The sequence below is a fragment of the Daucus carota genome, chromosome 3 (genome assembly GCF_001625215.2).
Source record: "Daucus carota subsp. sativus chromosome 3, DH1 v3.0, whole genome shotgun sequence".
In the NCBI taxonomy this organism is placed as follows: Eukaryota; Viridiplantae; Streptophyta; class Magnoliopsida; order Apiales; family Apiaceae; genus Daucus; species Daucus carota.
In genome coordinates, this window is record NC_030383.2 from 57,775,393 (window position 1) to 57,788,066 (window position 12,674).

The 12,674-nt window shown below is 33.6% G+C and overlaps 1 protein-coding gene and 1 long non-coding RNA gene across 2 annotated transcripts; one reads left to right on the plus strand and one right to left on the minus strand.

Moving 5' to 3' along the window:
- Nucleotides 1-751: 751 nt before the first annotated feature.
- Nucleotides 752-1,559, minus strand: LOC108213059 (uncharacterized). Its single transcript, XM_017384794.2, has one exon. It carries the CDS (start codon nt 1,494-1,496, stop codon nt 903-905), a length of 594 nt encoding a protein of 197 aa, XP_017240283.2. The 5' UTR covers nt 1,497-1,559; the 3' UTR covers nt 752-902.
- Nucleotides 1,560-10,302: 8,743 nt separating this feature from the next.
- On the plus strand, nt 10,303-12,314 carry LOC108213050 (uncharacterized). Its single transcript, XR_010290160.1, has 2 exons — nt 10,303-10,456; nt 11,237-12,314. It is a non-coding gene; the product is annotated as an uncharacterized LOC108213050 (long non-coding RNA).
- Nucleotides 12,315-12,674: the final 360 nt, after the last annotated feature.

Here is a 12,674-nt window from a genome sequence, read left to right on the forward strand (position 1 = left end):
AATAATTTTGTGACTGTGCGATTTATATGATTTTACAAATAAAATTGGTAGAAAATATTTATTTTGGATCAAAAAAAATCATAAACACGTGAAATACTGAATTTGTTTTGGATTCAGAAAAGGATTTATAAACATGCAAGTAGATATCAGTTGTCTTATGGAACAAAAGTTAATTTTGTTCTAATCCAACGGTGCTTATTTGTTCAATATACGATCCGATGGATAAAAATAATTTTGTGACGGTGTGATTTATACGATTCCACAATTAAAATTTGTAGGAAATATTTATTTTGAATTAAAAAAAACCAAAAACACATGAAAGACAGAATTTGTTTTGAATTCAGAAAAGGAATTATAAACATGCAAGTAGATGTCAGTTTCCTTATTAGAACAGAATTTAATTTTGTTCTAATCTAACGGTGCTTATTTGTTCAATATACGATCCAACGGATGATAAGCTTTTGGACCACAGGACCATGCGACCAAATTATCTCCCTTACGCTTATTATATATAAGTATATAATTCAAAAAGTATATTGTATTTGTTATATATTAAATAAAAGCAACAATTATTTTATGCAGAAACTAAAAAGTTTAAAATAATTGCCTGCCTGCTTAAATTCGTTCCTAGCTAACTGACTAAAATCCTACATTCTTGTTCTTTATGACTTTATCGTTTGACGAAAAATAATGTCCTTATTCGATTTTATGTTATTTCACCAAGCACAAATATACACATACAATTCACAGGTACCCCTTGCATAACTTTATTCATTTACAACATTTCAACATTAATTACAGTTTTTATCAGTTAAAAAACACTGATGTCGCCCCATTGCACAGTTGCATACAACGAAAAAGAAGATGAAATTTTCCAACATTCCCCAAAAATCACACCATCGTTAATAAGCCCTGCTGTAGTAACTCAAAGGTGGGGCCATGCTCTTTTGTTTCTCCAACTCCTTATAAAACTTCCTAATAAATTCTTCCGCAGCCTTGTCCAGCTGATCCGTATTCTCCTCCGCATCTTTAATCGAAAACGGCGAATCCGAAACCCTCAGCTGCCTACCAGGGCTCTTCCCGAACCCCGGCAGACTAATAGCAGGCGAGGCCTCCACGCTTCCCTCGTAAATAGACCTGTTTGTTGTAGTGCTATACACTCTTTGCTGAGTGTACTTGTGACGATACTGGTAATAACTTTTGTTGCGTCTCCGAATTAAGGGCGTGTTACTGCAGCTGAACTCGTACTCTTTTCTAGGTGACACGTAGGATGTCGCGACGTCGGTGGATCGGCACACGGAGGAGGCAGCGTAGTGGTGGTGGAGCATCAGGCTGCTCCGGGTTGAAGTGGTTGCATGCTGGCGTTTAAGCATGAGATGAAGATCAGTTATTCTGAGCTTGCTCTTTGACAAGCCTTTCTTTAGCATGTAGAAAACTATGCTTAGAGTCTTTGACAACTTTGTGGCTACAAGTGATGAACATTCTTCTACTTCCATATCAACAAAAATTAAAATTAAGTGTAATGTAGCTTGTTTAGAGAGTGAAATGAATTGATGTACAGAAGAAACTATATATATACACACTGCACACATTGTGGAAAATTATGATAGAGTGGTATTATTTTAATAAATGGTAGGAAATTAATATTACTTTTATAACTTTCGGTTGGTGCAATTTGAAATGCATTAAGTCCTACAATACTGTCTAATTAAGTCGATCGTGTGGTATTAAGTACCTTTAATTAAAAAAAGTACCTTTAATTAAACTAATCCCTGCTAATATTTCTCCTAAGTACAGCCATCTTCTAGGCTCTCCTAGGTCTTGTTGGTTGTTAAGATAATGAAACAGGGAGCTGTAGTAGTATCAGAACTTCTAGTAGATGAATATAGTATTATGTTTTGATTAGGATAAGAAGCCATGAAAGATTAAACAAAATCCGCTTTTGACTTTGAGTGTAAGTGTGTAATGATTAAGGGCAATAAATCAGAAAGTTTAGGCATGCAAAGTTGAGCTTGAGGTCTATCCAAAACCACAAATGTGTCAAGGAAGTGATGGATTAGTTAAAAGAAGAGCTTTTAAGCACGAAAAAGAGAGAAAATGACTAAGTTATGTTAAGTTGATTATGCATGTAGCTTGGTAATTAGGGTCTTGTACGGAACATTAAAATATACATTCCATTAACCATGGGAGAGAGCCCACATTGAACCACTAAGTGAAGCCCGGTTAAATTAAGTACCGATTAGTTTTGAATTTTTCACTGAGAAAAGCAAGCGAGACTAATTGGTCTCGAATCGAGTTCTAATCGATGTGTACGTGTATACCCTCGTAGCATTACAAACAATGACTCCGACAAATTTAGGTGACCATGAGTCTCACTTTCGGTTCCTGCGTGTCTTTTCACATCCTCGAATTCAGTGCAGATAGAGCATGCAACGTGTTTGGTCGCGAACACATCCATACAATCACACGATGATGAAGATTGTTTTACAGATCTGTGCCTGATATTATGATATGGACCTGTTCTTCTAAAATTCAGATCTTTAGTTGAAGTCCTCGCGGATCATATAATCAAATATCCCTAGCTAATCTTGACTGTAATGACCGTAATCCGCCTAATATGATATGAGGCAGCACTGGTGTGTGCTAGGGGTGGCAATATCAGACACGACCCGAAACCCGACACGAACCCGACCCAACCCGAAACCCGATTTACTGAGACAGAAACCCGAAAGTGACCCGAAAATCACCCGACAGACCCGAAATGGACCCGAAATGACCCGAAACTAGAATTTCATTTGTAATAACTTCAATTTTTGGTTTTATTCAATTTTAAGTGATTTTAGGTTGACCCGAAATCGACCCGATTGCTGACACGAACACGACCCGTTACCCGAAATTGCCACCCCTAGTGTGTGCGATAACTATTGATGGATATAAGGGGTGGTCATTCTCCTGTGTGCTCCAACCCGGTCCCATCCCCGGTTTGCTAAATTTTTCGGGGACCGGACAAAAAACGGGAAAATTTTTATAAAAATTTTGATATCGGGACGGGGTCGGGAAAACGGGATTTGTAACCACTATATCCCGATTGTATATATATAAAATATTTTTATATATTATACTAAATAAATTATTAAAAATAGATATCATTTATAAATATTATTAAAATAAAAAATAATCTATAATTTTGTTAATCATTTTTTCATTGTAATATAATATATTATAATTTTAAAATCAATTTTGATATGATTTTATGTTAAAAATATGAGATGATATCATTTTTTTAGTATATTACGAGTTAGTAGATTGATTTTTTAATAAAAAAATATTATACATTATAATATTATTATTTAAATTAAATAATAAAAATTTGAATTCTCGCCGGGATCCCCGTTCGGGACGAGGATCATAGTTGGAAAAAATCCTTATTCGGATTCAGGGCGGGTTCAGGGATCGGTATCAAATTTTGGGATCGAGGGTGGGGATAGTATTCCCAATTCTCGAAATGCCCCTGTGCCCATCCCTACTGATAGCCCATCTGCGAATTAAATTTTATTAAGGTTACCGGCCGCCTCCTTCCTCTCTTCCTCCTCCATTAGGGTTTGTCTTTTTTCAAGTAAATCAAGGGGCTTCCACTGGTTTTCTCCGGTGGAAAGCCCCAACCCCTTCATTATCTATCTTTTACTCTCGATAATTTCTTTTCAATAAAACTCAATCTTTGGGTGTTTGTGTCTCCTTTTGGAGTGTGTGGTTTATCTCTCCTTTTGGAGTTTTTATTTAGTCATGACTGGGTTTATTTCGTGTTGCACCTGTTGAAAACGAGTTTATTGATATTTTGGTGATCTACAAAAACTGTATCGAATCTGGGACGGTGGTGATTATTGCAAGAGCTCACCTTTCACAATCAAAGATTGTTCATCATTCACGGGTTTACACTTTCGGCATGTCTATAGCTGGTATCCGGCATGTAGATAACTGGGGTGCCTTCGGCAGGTCTATAGTTGGTACCCGGCATGTAGATAGCTGTGGTGTCACTTCTTCAATCTCGATTTATGCGATTGGTGTTTCTGAACATTGGGCTAACAATAGTTTTTAAGTGATATGGTCAATTGCGATGTTACTGTTTCTAGAGATTTTGGTGCAATTTGGATCGCTTGGATGTCTTTGATTTCGTTTTTAGCTTCAAGAATTTTTAAATTCATTGTGTTAAACGATCAGGAAACAAATTATCTAATTGTTTTTAGCATGTTATTTGTTTTACTACCTGGTTGTATCGATAGTTGGGGTTTTGTCCCGACTGTATTATATTCAAGTTACTGAAATCTTCTTGCATTTGTCAAAAAAATAAATTTTGAATTTAATTAAATGATATGTTGATATATGTATAAATAAAAATTAGGTCTGAGTTTCATTTCAAATCTGACACATGAGAGATGAAGTTAGACCTCAATCTCTACGAGACAATTATAATATTATAATATATTTGATATAAAAATGTAAATATAAGCCCGCAAGGGTTGGTTCAACTGGTTAAAAAGGGGACAAGTATCCTCTTGGTCACAGGTTCGACTCCCGAAGGGAGCAGAATTTGTGATTATGCCTCTTGGATCAGAGCCTGTCGCGCTTAGGTGCGGTTTACCTTGGTTCACGTAGTTTGCAGGCTATTGCGTGAGCGAACGCACCCGAAGGGTAGCGGCTGCGGGTTCCTACGTTAAAAAAAAAATAAAAAAAATGTAAATATAAAATAACTTATATATAATATTAATACCTATTCTAACAAATGATGTGATAAATGGATGACTTTTTTTTGACAAACGAATAATTTATTAACATAAAACACTTAACAAAGTAAGTAGCGGCAAGTAGCGGAATCTAGAGGGGACAAAGCTCTAAACTGTCAACTACATCTTTATTGTGAGTAAAGATGAGCTAACAATTTGTCATTTTATTTTCAGATCGCTTAGCACATAGAATATTCAAATTATTTAATCTAAAAAATATAACAATTTGAAAATATTAGTATCGCCATTAAACTTCACGTAAGTACCATATGTAGCTAACGTTCATAACTATCAATTACATCAACTAATATTGGAGCAACATGTAAAAAATACTAACAAATCCCAAACTCTCCGCAAACTCTACTTTTCTTTCCCGCGCCTCTTTCTTTTCTTTGCTTGGCAGCTGGGGGCTTCCACCGGATTTCTACCGTTGGAAAACCCCAAAATCATTTATTTTCTTTGTTTGTTCTTCTTTCTTTCAATGAAATTTGTTTTAAAGTTTGAATTTTCCTAAAAATCTTTCCTGTTAGGTAAGATTAGTTTTTTTTCCAGTTTTGGTATTAATGTGTTTTTTCGGATCTAAGGATTAAAACCTTTTCCGATTGGCCTTCATTAATTCTCTTAAATCTCAATTCCACGGAACTACGGATTTCTCGTTCTTCCCAGTGATTTTGTTCTCGACAGTGGTAGGAGTTATCTTGTTTTTGTGAGCTAAATCCCCAGATCTAAGGATTGTCTTGATTTAGCTAGTATTTCATTTACACATTTGCAAATCTAAGGCTGTTAGGGTGTGGATTTGGTTTTTGTTGCCTCACCGTTTGTGTGAGTTTTGTTATTTTCTCACCATTTTGTGTGAGTATGATGTTTGATTTAGTAATAAAAGTTGTTAGGGGATTGCATTTTCAGTCGATAGCTCAAACTTGTTATGGCAGAAGCGAAAGTGGCGAAGCATGTGTAAATATCTTCAACAAATCACGTGATTTTATCTCCAAGAAGAATAGATTAATCAATGATTGTTTCTGTATTTTGTTTGTTCGACGCGACTGTTTATGTAGATGTCGTATGGCTTTTTATTATTGAATGAACTCATTTATCAAAAAAAAATATTGGAGCAACAAATGCCCCTAAAAAATGATCAAAATTTTGTTGTACGATATTCACCACCGTCCCACGATCGAAGAGAGCCTTTAATATAAATCACCTAAAATATCATAGCGAAGAGAGTTTTTTTTTTTTTGACAAAATGCATGAATTAAAACTCTCAAACACAGTCTGGACAAATACCCGAACTGATAATACAACCTAATTGGGAAATAAATGAGCTAAATAACTAGTCATTTTATTTTCAGATTGCATAACAAACTGTATATAAATTTTCTTGACAATAAAAATGATTACAAAGGTTTCCCAATTAAGCATTCCACTCGACACCAACAATCTTGAACGCGCACATAAAAAACAGGTGATAGTCCCGTGTTCATACCCGTCAGTTACGCCAACTGAGGCCAGGGGTACAGATTTCTCCATATATTGAATAATCTATCGTTGTGGAATGTGAGTTTTTGTGATAATCACCACCGTTTTAGATTCAAAGCAGGCTTCCCAGATCTCCCAATACACTAATTGAATTATTATTAACGGATCAAAATAACAAAATAGAACACATCAAAACATATTAAAACACACCAACCACTCCAAAAGGAGAGACACAAACCACTCCAAAAGAAGAGACATAAAACACCCAAAAGGATAGATGCAGGAATCAAAAATCTCACCCAAGAGATGAAGATTATTGAAGAAAAAAACAAAAAAACAAGAGAAAGACAATATAGGTCTCCTGCGATGACTTATTTAGATTGAGTGTAGGAGTAGAGGGGAGGGGGATGGGGAGGGGAGGCGGCGGGTGAGAAGAAATATGGGGAAAGAGGGGGTCAACTCTCATTAGGATTTTGTGGCGATCAGTTTTGTTTATAGCGAACAGAGTTTAATCGGTAAGAGAATGAAGATTTAGAAGGTGGAGAAATGACTGTTGGAGCCCAAATTAAGGGGGAGTCGAATTATTATAATTGAATGATTTTTATGCATACATAGGATAATTAATATAAGGGGAACCAATCAAATATCGTTAAATATGATTTGTAGAAAAAAGTTGAAAACAAATTTTAGGAATTAACTTTTTTCTAGTCTAAATAGACTAAATTTAAATTCAAATCTATCCAAATTTAATCTAGAAAACAATACGTAATTCTAAACTGAGAAGGAAAAAGAAAATCCAACCATAAAACATCACAAATAAAACTTGTGTCCAGATCACCACAAAGAGCAGAGAGGAAACAATTTGAAAATCTAATGCGTCTATTTCTGTGTAATTCTCCCATCGACAACCTTGATTTCTATTTTTCCTGGTCAGGACCTCTCTATCATATGTATTAAAGATGATATGCCTAAACTCCTACTACAATTATTATTGATTTGACATCAGTTTTTGATCATTACAAGCCAGGACAAATTACTTCATGTTTTGGTTATGAACCATGCACACCACGTTTTAAACCTAATTCTGAGCTCCTGCGTGATTTTCCTTTTACTTGTGTGGTTTCGAGGGTCGTTTGTTGGGATCAATATTAATTACGAATTTTCTATGGTGTGTCCATGGGCACACAATAGTCACTAACTCTCATGATAATACTAGTTTTTGATTGGTGGATGGATAATAAATATGAATGACCCCTGCATTCACACCAATTCCACCAATCAAATGAAACCATTTTAATGAGAGTTGGTGCTTATTGTGTGCCCTTGGGCACACATTAGAAAGACCGTATTAATTATAGCTAATTTACTTTGATGTTAAACAGTCAATTTATTTAAACCCAGAATTGTATTAGACAGAGATTATATATAAGGGGCTGGCTAACTTGTGCCTTCGGGGCACAGGTTAAAGTGTATTTAATGTATCTTGGTGGCAGCTGACAATTAATGTGATTCTAGTTTTTTGTAACAATACATTAATGACTAATTAGATTCAAATCATATTTGATATTTTATTTAATCATATATTGTATTATAATTTTTATTATTATATTTTTTAAGAATATTAAAATAATAAAAGACTCATAAATTTATTATTAAATATCAGATTGGCCGATTTTAGTTAGAAGGCTGATTTTAATTTGAAAATTAGTTTGCATGTAAGGGGGCCTCGTTATTATTTGTGGGATGAAATCAATTAAAAATTATCATATAAAATGTGATAAAAGAATTATTCTATGTTCCGCCATTTTTTTGAAATTTAACAATATTTTATTATAAATATAAAATTTAGAAGACAAATCAAAAATAGATGTATAATTAATACTTAATAAATTTTTGAATGATTCTATACAAATACACTGATAACTATGCAAACATAAGAGTAGTTGACTGTATTAATTACTACTTATCCTGTGCCCAGGGCACAGGTTAGCCACTCCGTATATAAACCTTGACTCAAACAAAATTTGTTATTATTACTCCCTCCATTCCAAAATAATAGTCGCTTTGACTTTTTGCACGTATTTTGAGTTGCATAAAAAACATATTTCTAAATGTTATTTTTCAAATTTTTTTTTTGAATAAAAATAGGGATGTTAAACTTTTATTCAGAAAAAGAAAAATTCAAAAATAATGTATAGAAGCATGTTTTTTTACACCTTAAACTACGTGCACAAAGTCAAAGCGACTATTATTTTGGAATGGAGGGAGTAGCTATGTACTGCAACATTTATTACTTCCATCTCCATCAACAATCACAATTTACAATAACCTAAATTTCATTGTATTTAAAATTCATTTTATCAAATTTACTTACATAATAATGTTAAAGATAGGACTCTTGAGTTTGTAAATTCAAAAACTATTTCTAGAGATATAAAAAATTAACATAAAAAATCGTTATGTATAAGCTAGAGTAAATTTATTAAACTTAAAAATTGTGACACACCACGCGTTGACTAGATAAAGATTATTTAGGTCCTTTACAAATACAAACACATAACTGACGCATATAAATTTGCTAGTATTTTTTCGTATTGTTAGATCCGATATATATATATATATATATATATATATATATATATATATATATATATAGTTGTGAATTTGAGATATTATAAATGATATTAGATTTTTCCACATTATGCATTAGACAAACAGTATTATGTCCGTGTAAGCATATAACTCACGTATACCAATTAGACTAAATAAAAAATTTATATGTCTTTATAAATATAAGCGCATAACTTGGGAAATTTATGAATTCGTAATCAATCATCCCATGTCAACAAAAGGTATTTATAACTTGGACTCTTAAAATTTATATTTTCTTTTGTCAATGTCTACATATACGTAGATAGATTGTATTGAATACAATAGCTGCATCAAAATTTTTTTTCATTTAATAAAGTTTATTTTCTAACTGAAGATCATGCAAGATGTCTCTAGAAATTTAAAAATAAGACTTTAATGATTGAAGAGATGAACACATTTTATAATATCACGAATTCATGTTAATACCGTTTATTCAATGGACATGAATGTAATGAATGTTACACTAATTCCTTGTTATAATATATTATCCTTTCAAAGAAATACATTATCCAACATAAATAATAATCTAAGAAGTTGCATCATTGTATGTAGTTGACCCCGATATCCTACTTAACTATGTGTTATTCCTTCGATCCCTTTTTACATGTTTATTTTAGTTTTCGTGAAGTCAAATTGATCAAAATTTGACGAAACATACCAATATCTATTCATTAATTTTAAAATCTGAAAATCACATATTAAAATAGATTAAATATAATTTTTAATGATATAATTTATATTATTTTTTCTCAATTATATAATACTCCACGTAAATTTGAGTCAGAATACAATAAATTTGAATGGTCAAATGGATGGGCAACGAGGGAATACTAATCTATGCCGCTTAGTCAAAATATGGATTAATTGTTATCAAGTGTCATTAAGTTACATTAGTGAGCACGTCTACCACGTCATTCAACTCAAAGCCGTTTGCATAGGCGGCTGCTACCAGGTAACTACATGCAATATTTCCAAAATACCCTCAATATCAACCTTGACCAATAAACCACATTGCATAGCTAACAGGTCTGCCATTTATACCCGGTATAAAAACAAAAAAAACATTTGATGTTTATAATTTTATTTTGAGTACTCAAACATAAGAATCTATGAAATCGTCTAATGTTATATTTAGCTTTATTATGTGACTACACTACAAATTAGTTAATATGCACATGAATGTATATTTATAAAATAATATATATATATAAATCATTGCACATATGATTATTTGTGCCTATTTAAATCGAGTGACCCACAATAACACAAGACGAAAACAATTGTTTAATTGAAGCAAGTAACAGAAGGGTAATATGGGCAAGATAGATGATAATAAACTGCTCCATTGGAGTTTCCATCATCAAGAGTATATGGCTTGGACTTTTGTACACTTAATATAATTACACAAACACTACATACACTACATGAAAAGGAAAGAATATATGTGAAGATATTCCAAATATTTGCATTCCAAAAAATTCCTGTTCTTCCAAATTCATAGCTTTTGGTTCAGTGTTTTTTGGATTACAGATTCTTTATCCACTCAGGTAAAATTTGTAGTTGGTTCTTTTTGCTTTTGCTTTTCTCTTTTGTCCCTGTACTTTTTTGTTCAAAGAACTAAAGATTGTATCTTTTCTGAATTTTGAACAAGATATTATCTTGTAATTCGAAACTGTTTATTGGGTTTTTGTTTTTGATCAAAATCTTGGAAATTTGTGAAAGATGGAAATTGTTAGTATGACAGTATGTGATTGTATCTGATATAGGGTTTATGAAACTGTTAAAGCTCATGTCCTTGTGATCATCTGTCGTGTATTTTAGTTATTGTTGAAATAAATTGGTCCTTTGTTTTAGATTTAACTCCATATTGAGTTTAAGGGTTTAGGCTACATTTATCTTGAAATTCATATCTACCTAGTGGGTCGTGATTGGGGTCCTGCAAAGAAGAGTAAAGTTGTAGAGGATTAGGATGGATCTTTTTTTGAACTATGATCCTAACAAACCGCTGACACGAGTAACTTCCCTTTACTGTTGAATCGCGTGTCTAGAAATTGGTGAGCTAGTCAGTTAACTCATGCCTAATGTGTGCCAGTCAATGATTTAATTTTTATTTTATGTAATACAATGATTCCCGGAATAATTATTATAGTGAGGTTTGCCAGTTGAAGTTTTAAACTTCAAACATGATAACTCTCTTTTCTTGCAATAAACTGAATACATGCTTATGCTTGTCTTATGAGCTATTTGTCGCAGATGTTCCATTACTTTTGTCTGTTTAAATTTTGGGTACCATATGTTGTGTATTTACTTTTGCTCTGTTTGTTTAGGATTTTGTGCTACTAATATGACAAATTACCAGTCCGCTGGACGGAACCAGAAACCTAGAGGGTTGAGAGTAAAACAGGCCCTTCAGTTCACAGTGATGTTGGCCATTTGTGTCTGGTTGTTGTACCAGATCAAGCCCTCTCGTAATGAGAATAAAAATCATAGTCTAAGTACATGGAGCAAACTTAGCCAAGAAGGCAGAACTTTGATTTTAGGGAGGAAGGGGTGTGCAGTGTGGTCTAGTAACAGAAGTGACTCTGAATCCAAGGGTGCACACTTCGTGGAAGAAAACGATGTAACAGATGATAGTGGAACGGGAAACTGGAAGTCGGACCAAGTGCTGGACAAAGAGAAGGCAGTTATGGAAAATGATATAGACGAGATTTCTACAGAAACAGAGTCTGGAAGTACTTTGGAACACCTTGGAATGGATAATGAAACTATGTTAGGCCATACCGAAGTGGAAGATGGAAACTATAGCTTTCCTGATGAGAATGGAATTCCAGAAGAACTAGAAAAAGATTATCAGAAAATTAATTTGGATCATTCAAGCATCTCATCAACACACATCGGGGGCAAAATGAGTAAAAGAAAGGCCGTTCCAAGACAAAAAGCAATGCAACACAAATTCCTATCAAAAAATAAAGATGATGGTACCACAGAAGATCTAAAAAATGACATAAAAGCTGGTGTTGATTCAAGTACTTTGAAGATAATGCAGGTAAAGAGCAAGTATTCCGATGATTTCAGGGCTCAGAATACTCTATAGCAGCCAGAGGATCATGAATAAAGCCCTGCTCGCACAAGCAGTAAAAGCACAGCAAGCAAAATCATAATCCAGAATTAGCAGAAACATGTACAAAAAATGTAGCCCCTGCAGTCAATTCAACAGCAGAGTAACTTGTAAATTCTCATTTTCTCATCTCTGATATGCCATTTAAGGCTTTGGTACAGTATACAGACTACAGTACGTTACATGGCAACTGAAAATATTGTTGGCTTGCTGCTATATATCAGATTATCAGTCATCAGTTTGTGTTTATTATATTGTATAAATTTAGTCAAGCTCATTTTATAATACGTGAGACACGAGCACAATTTTTATTTTTAATCACCACCTATCTCCTGCCATTTCTTTTACAATTCTACTTTGAGTTCTTCGGGCCAGCTTATTCCTGATTTCTCATACTAGCTGAATTGCCTCATACTAGCTGAATTGCCACCATTGATAACTCCGCTGATCCACACCAACATCCATACCGACTTAAACTTCTTAGTTACGGGACTCTGGGGATGTTTGGTTCATGTATCTTTGATGAGATCTAAACCAATACCATTGCACTTTGCTTTCCCTACTCTGCTTAATTTCTGCTGACATTTTGAGCACATCCTTTTTTGTTTGTGTTCTTCCTTGTCGCCTAAAGCTTCGTCTTTGCAACG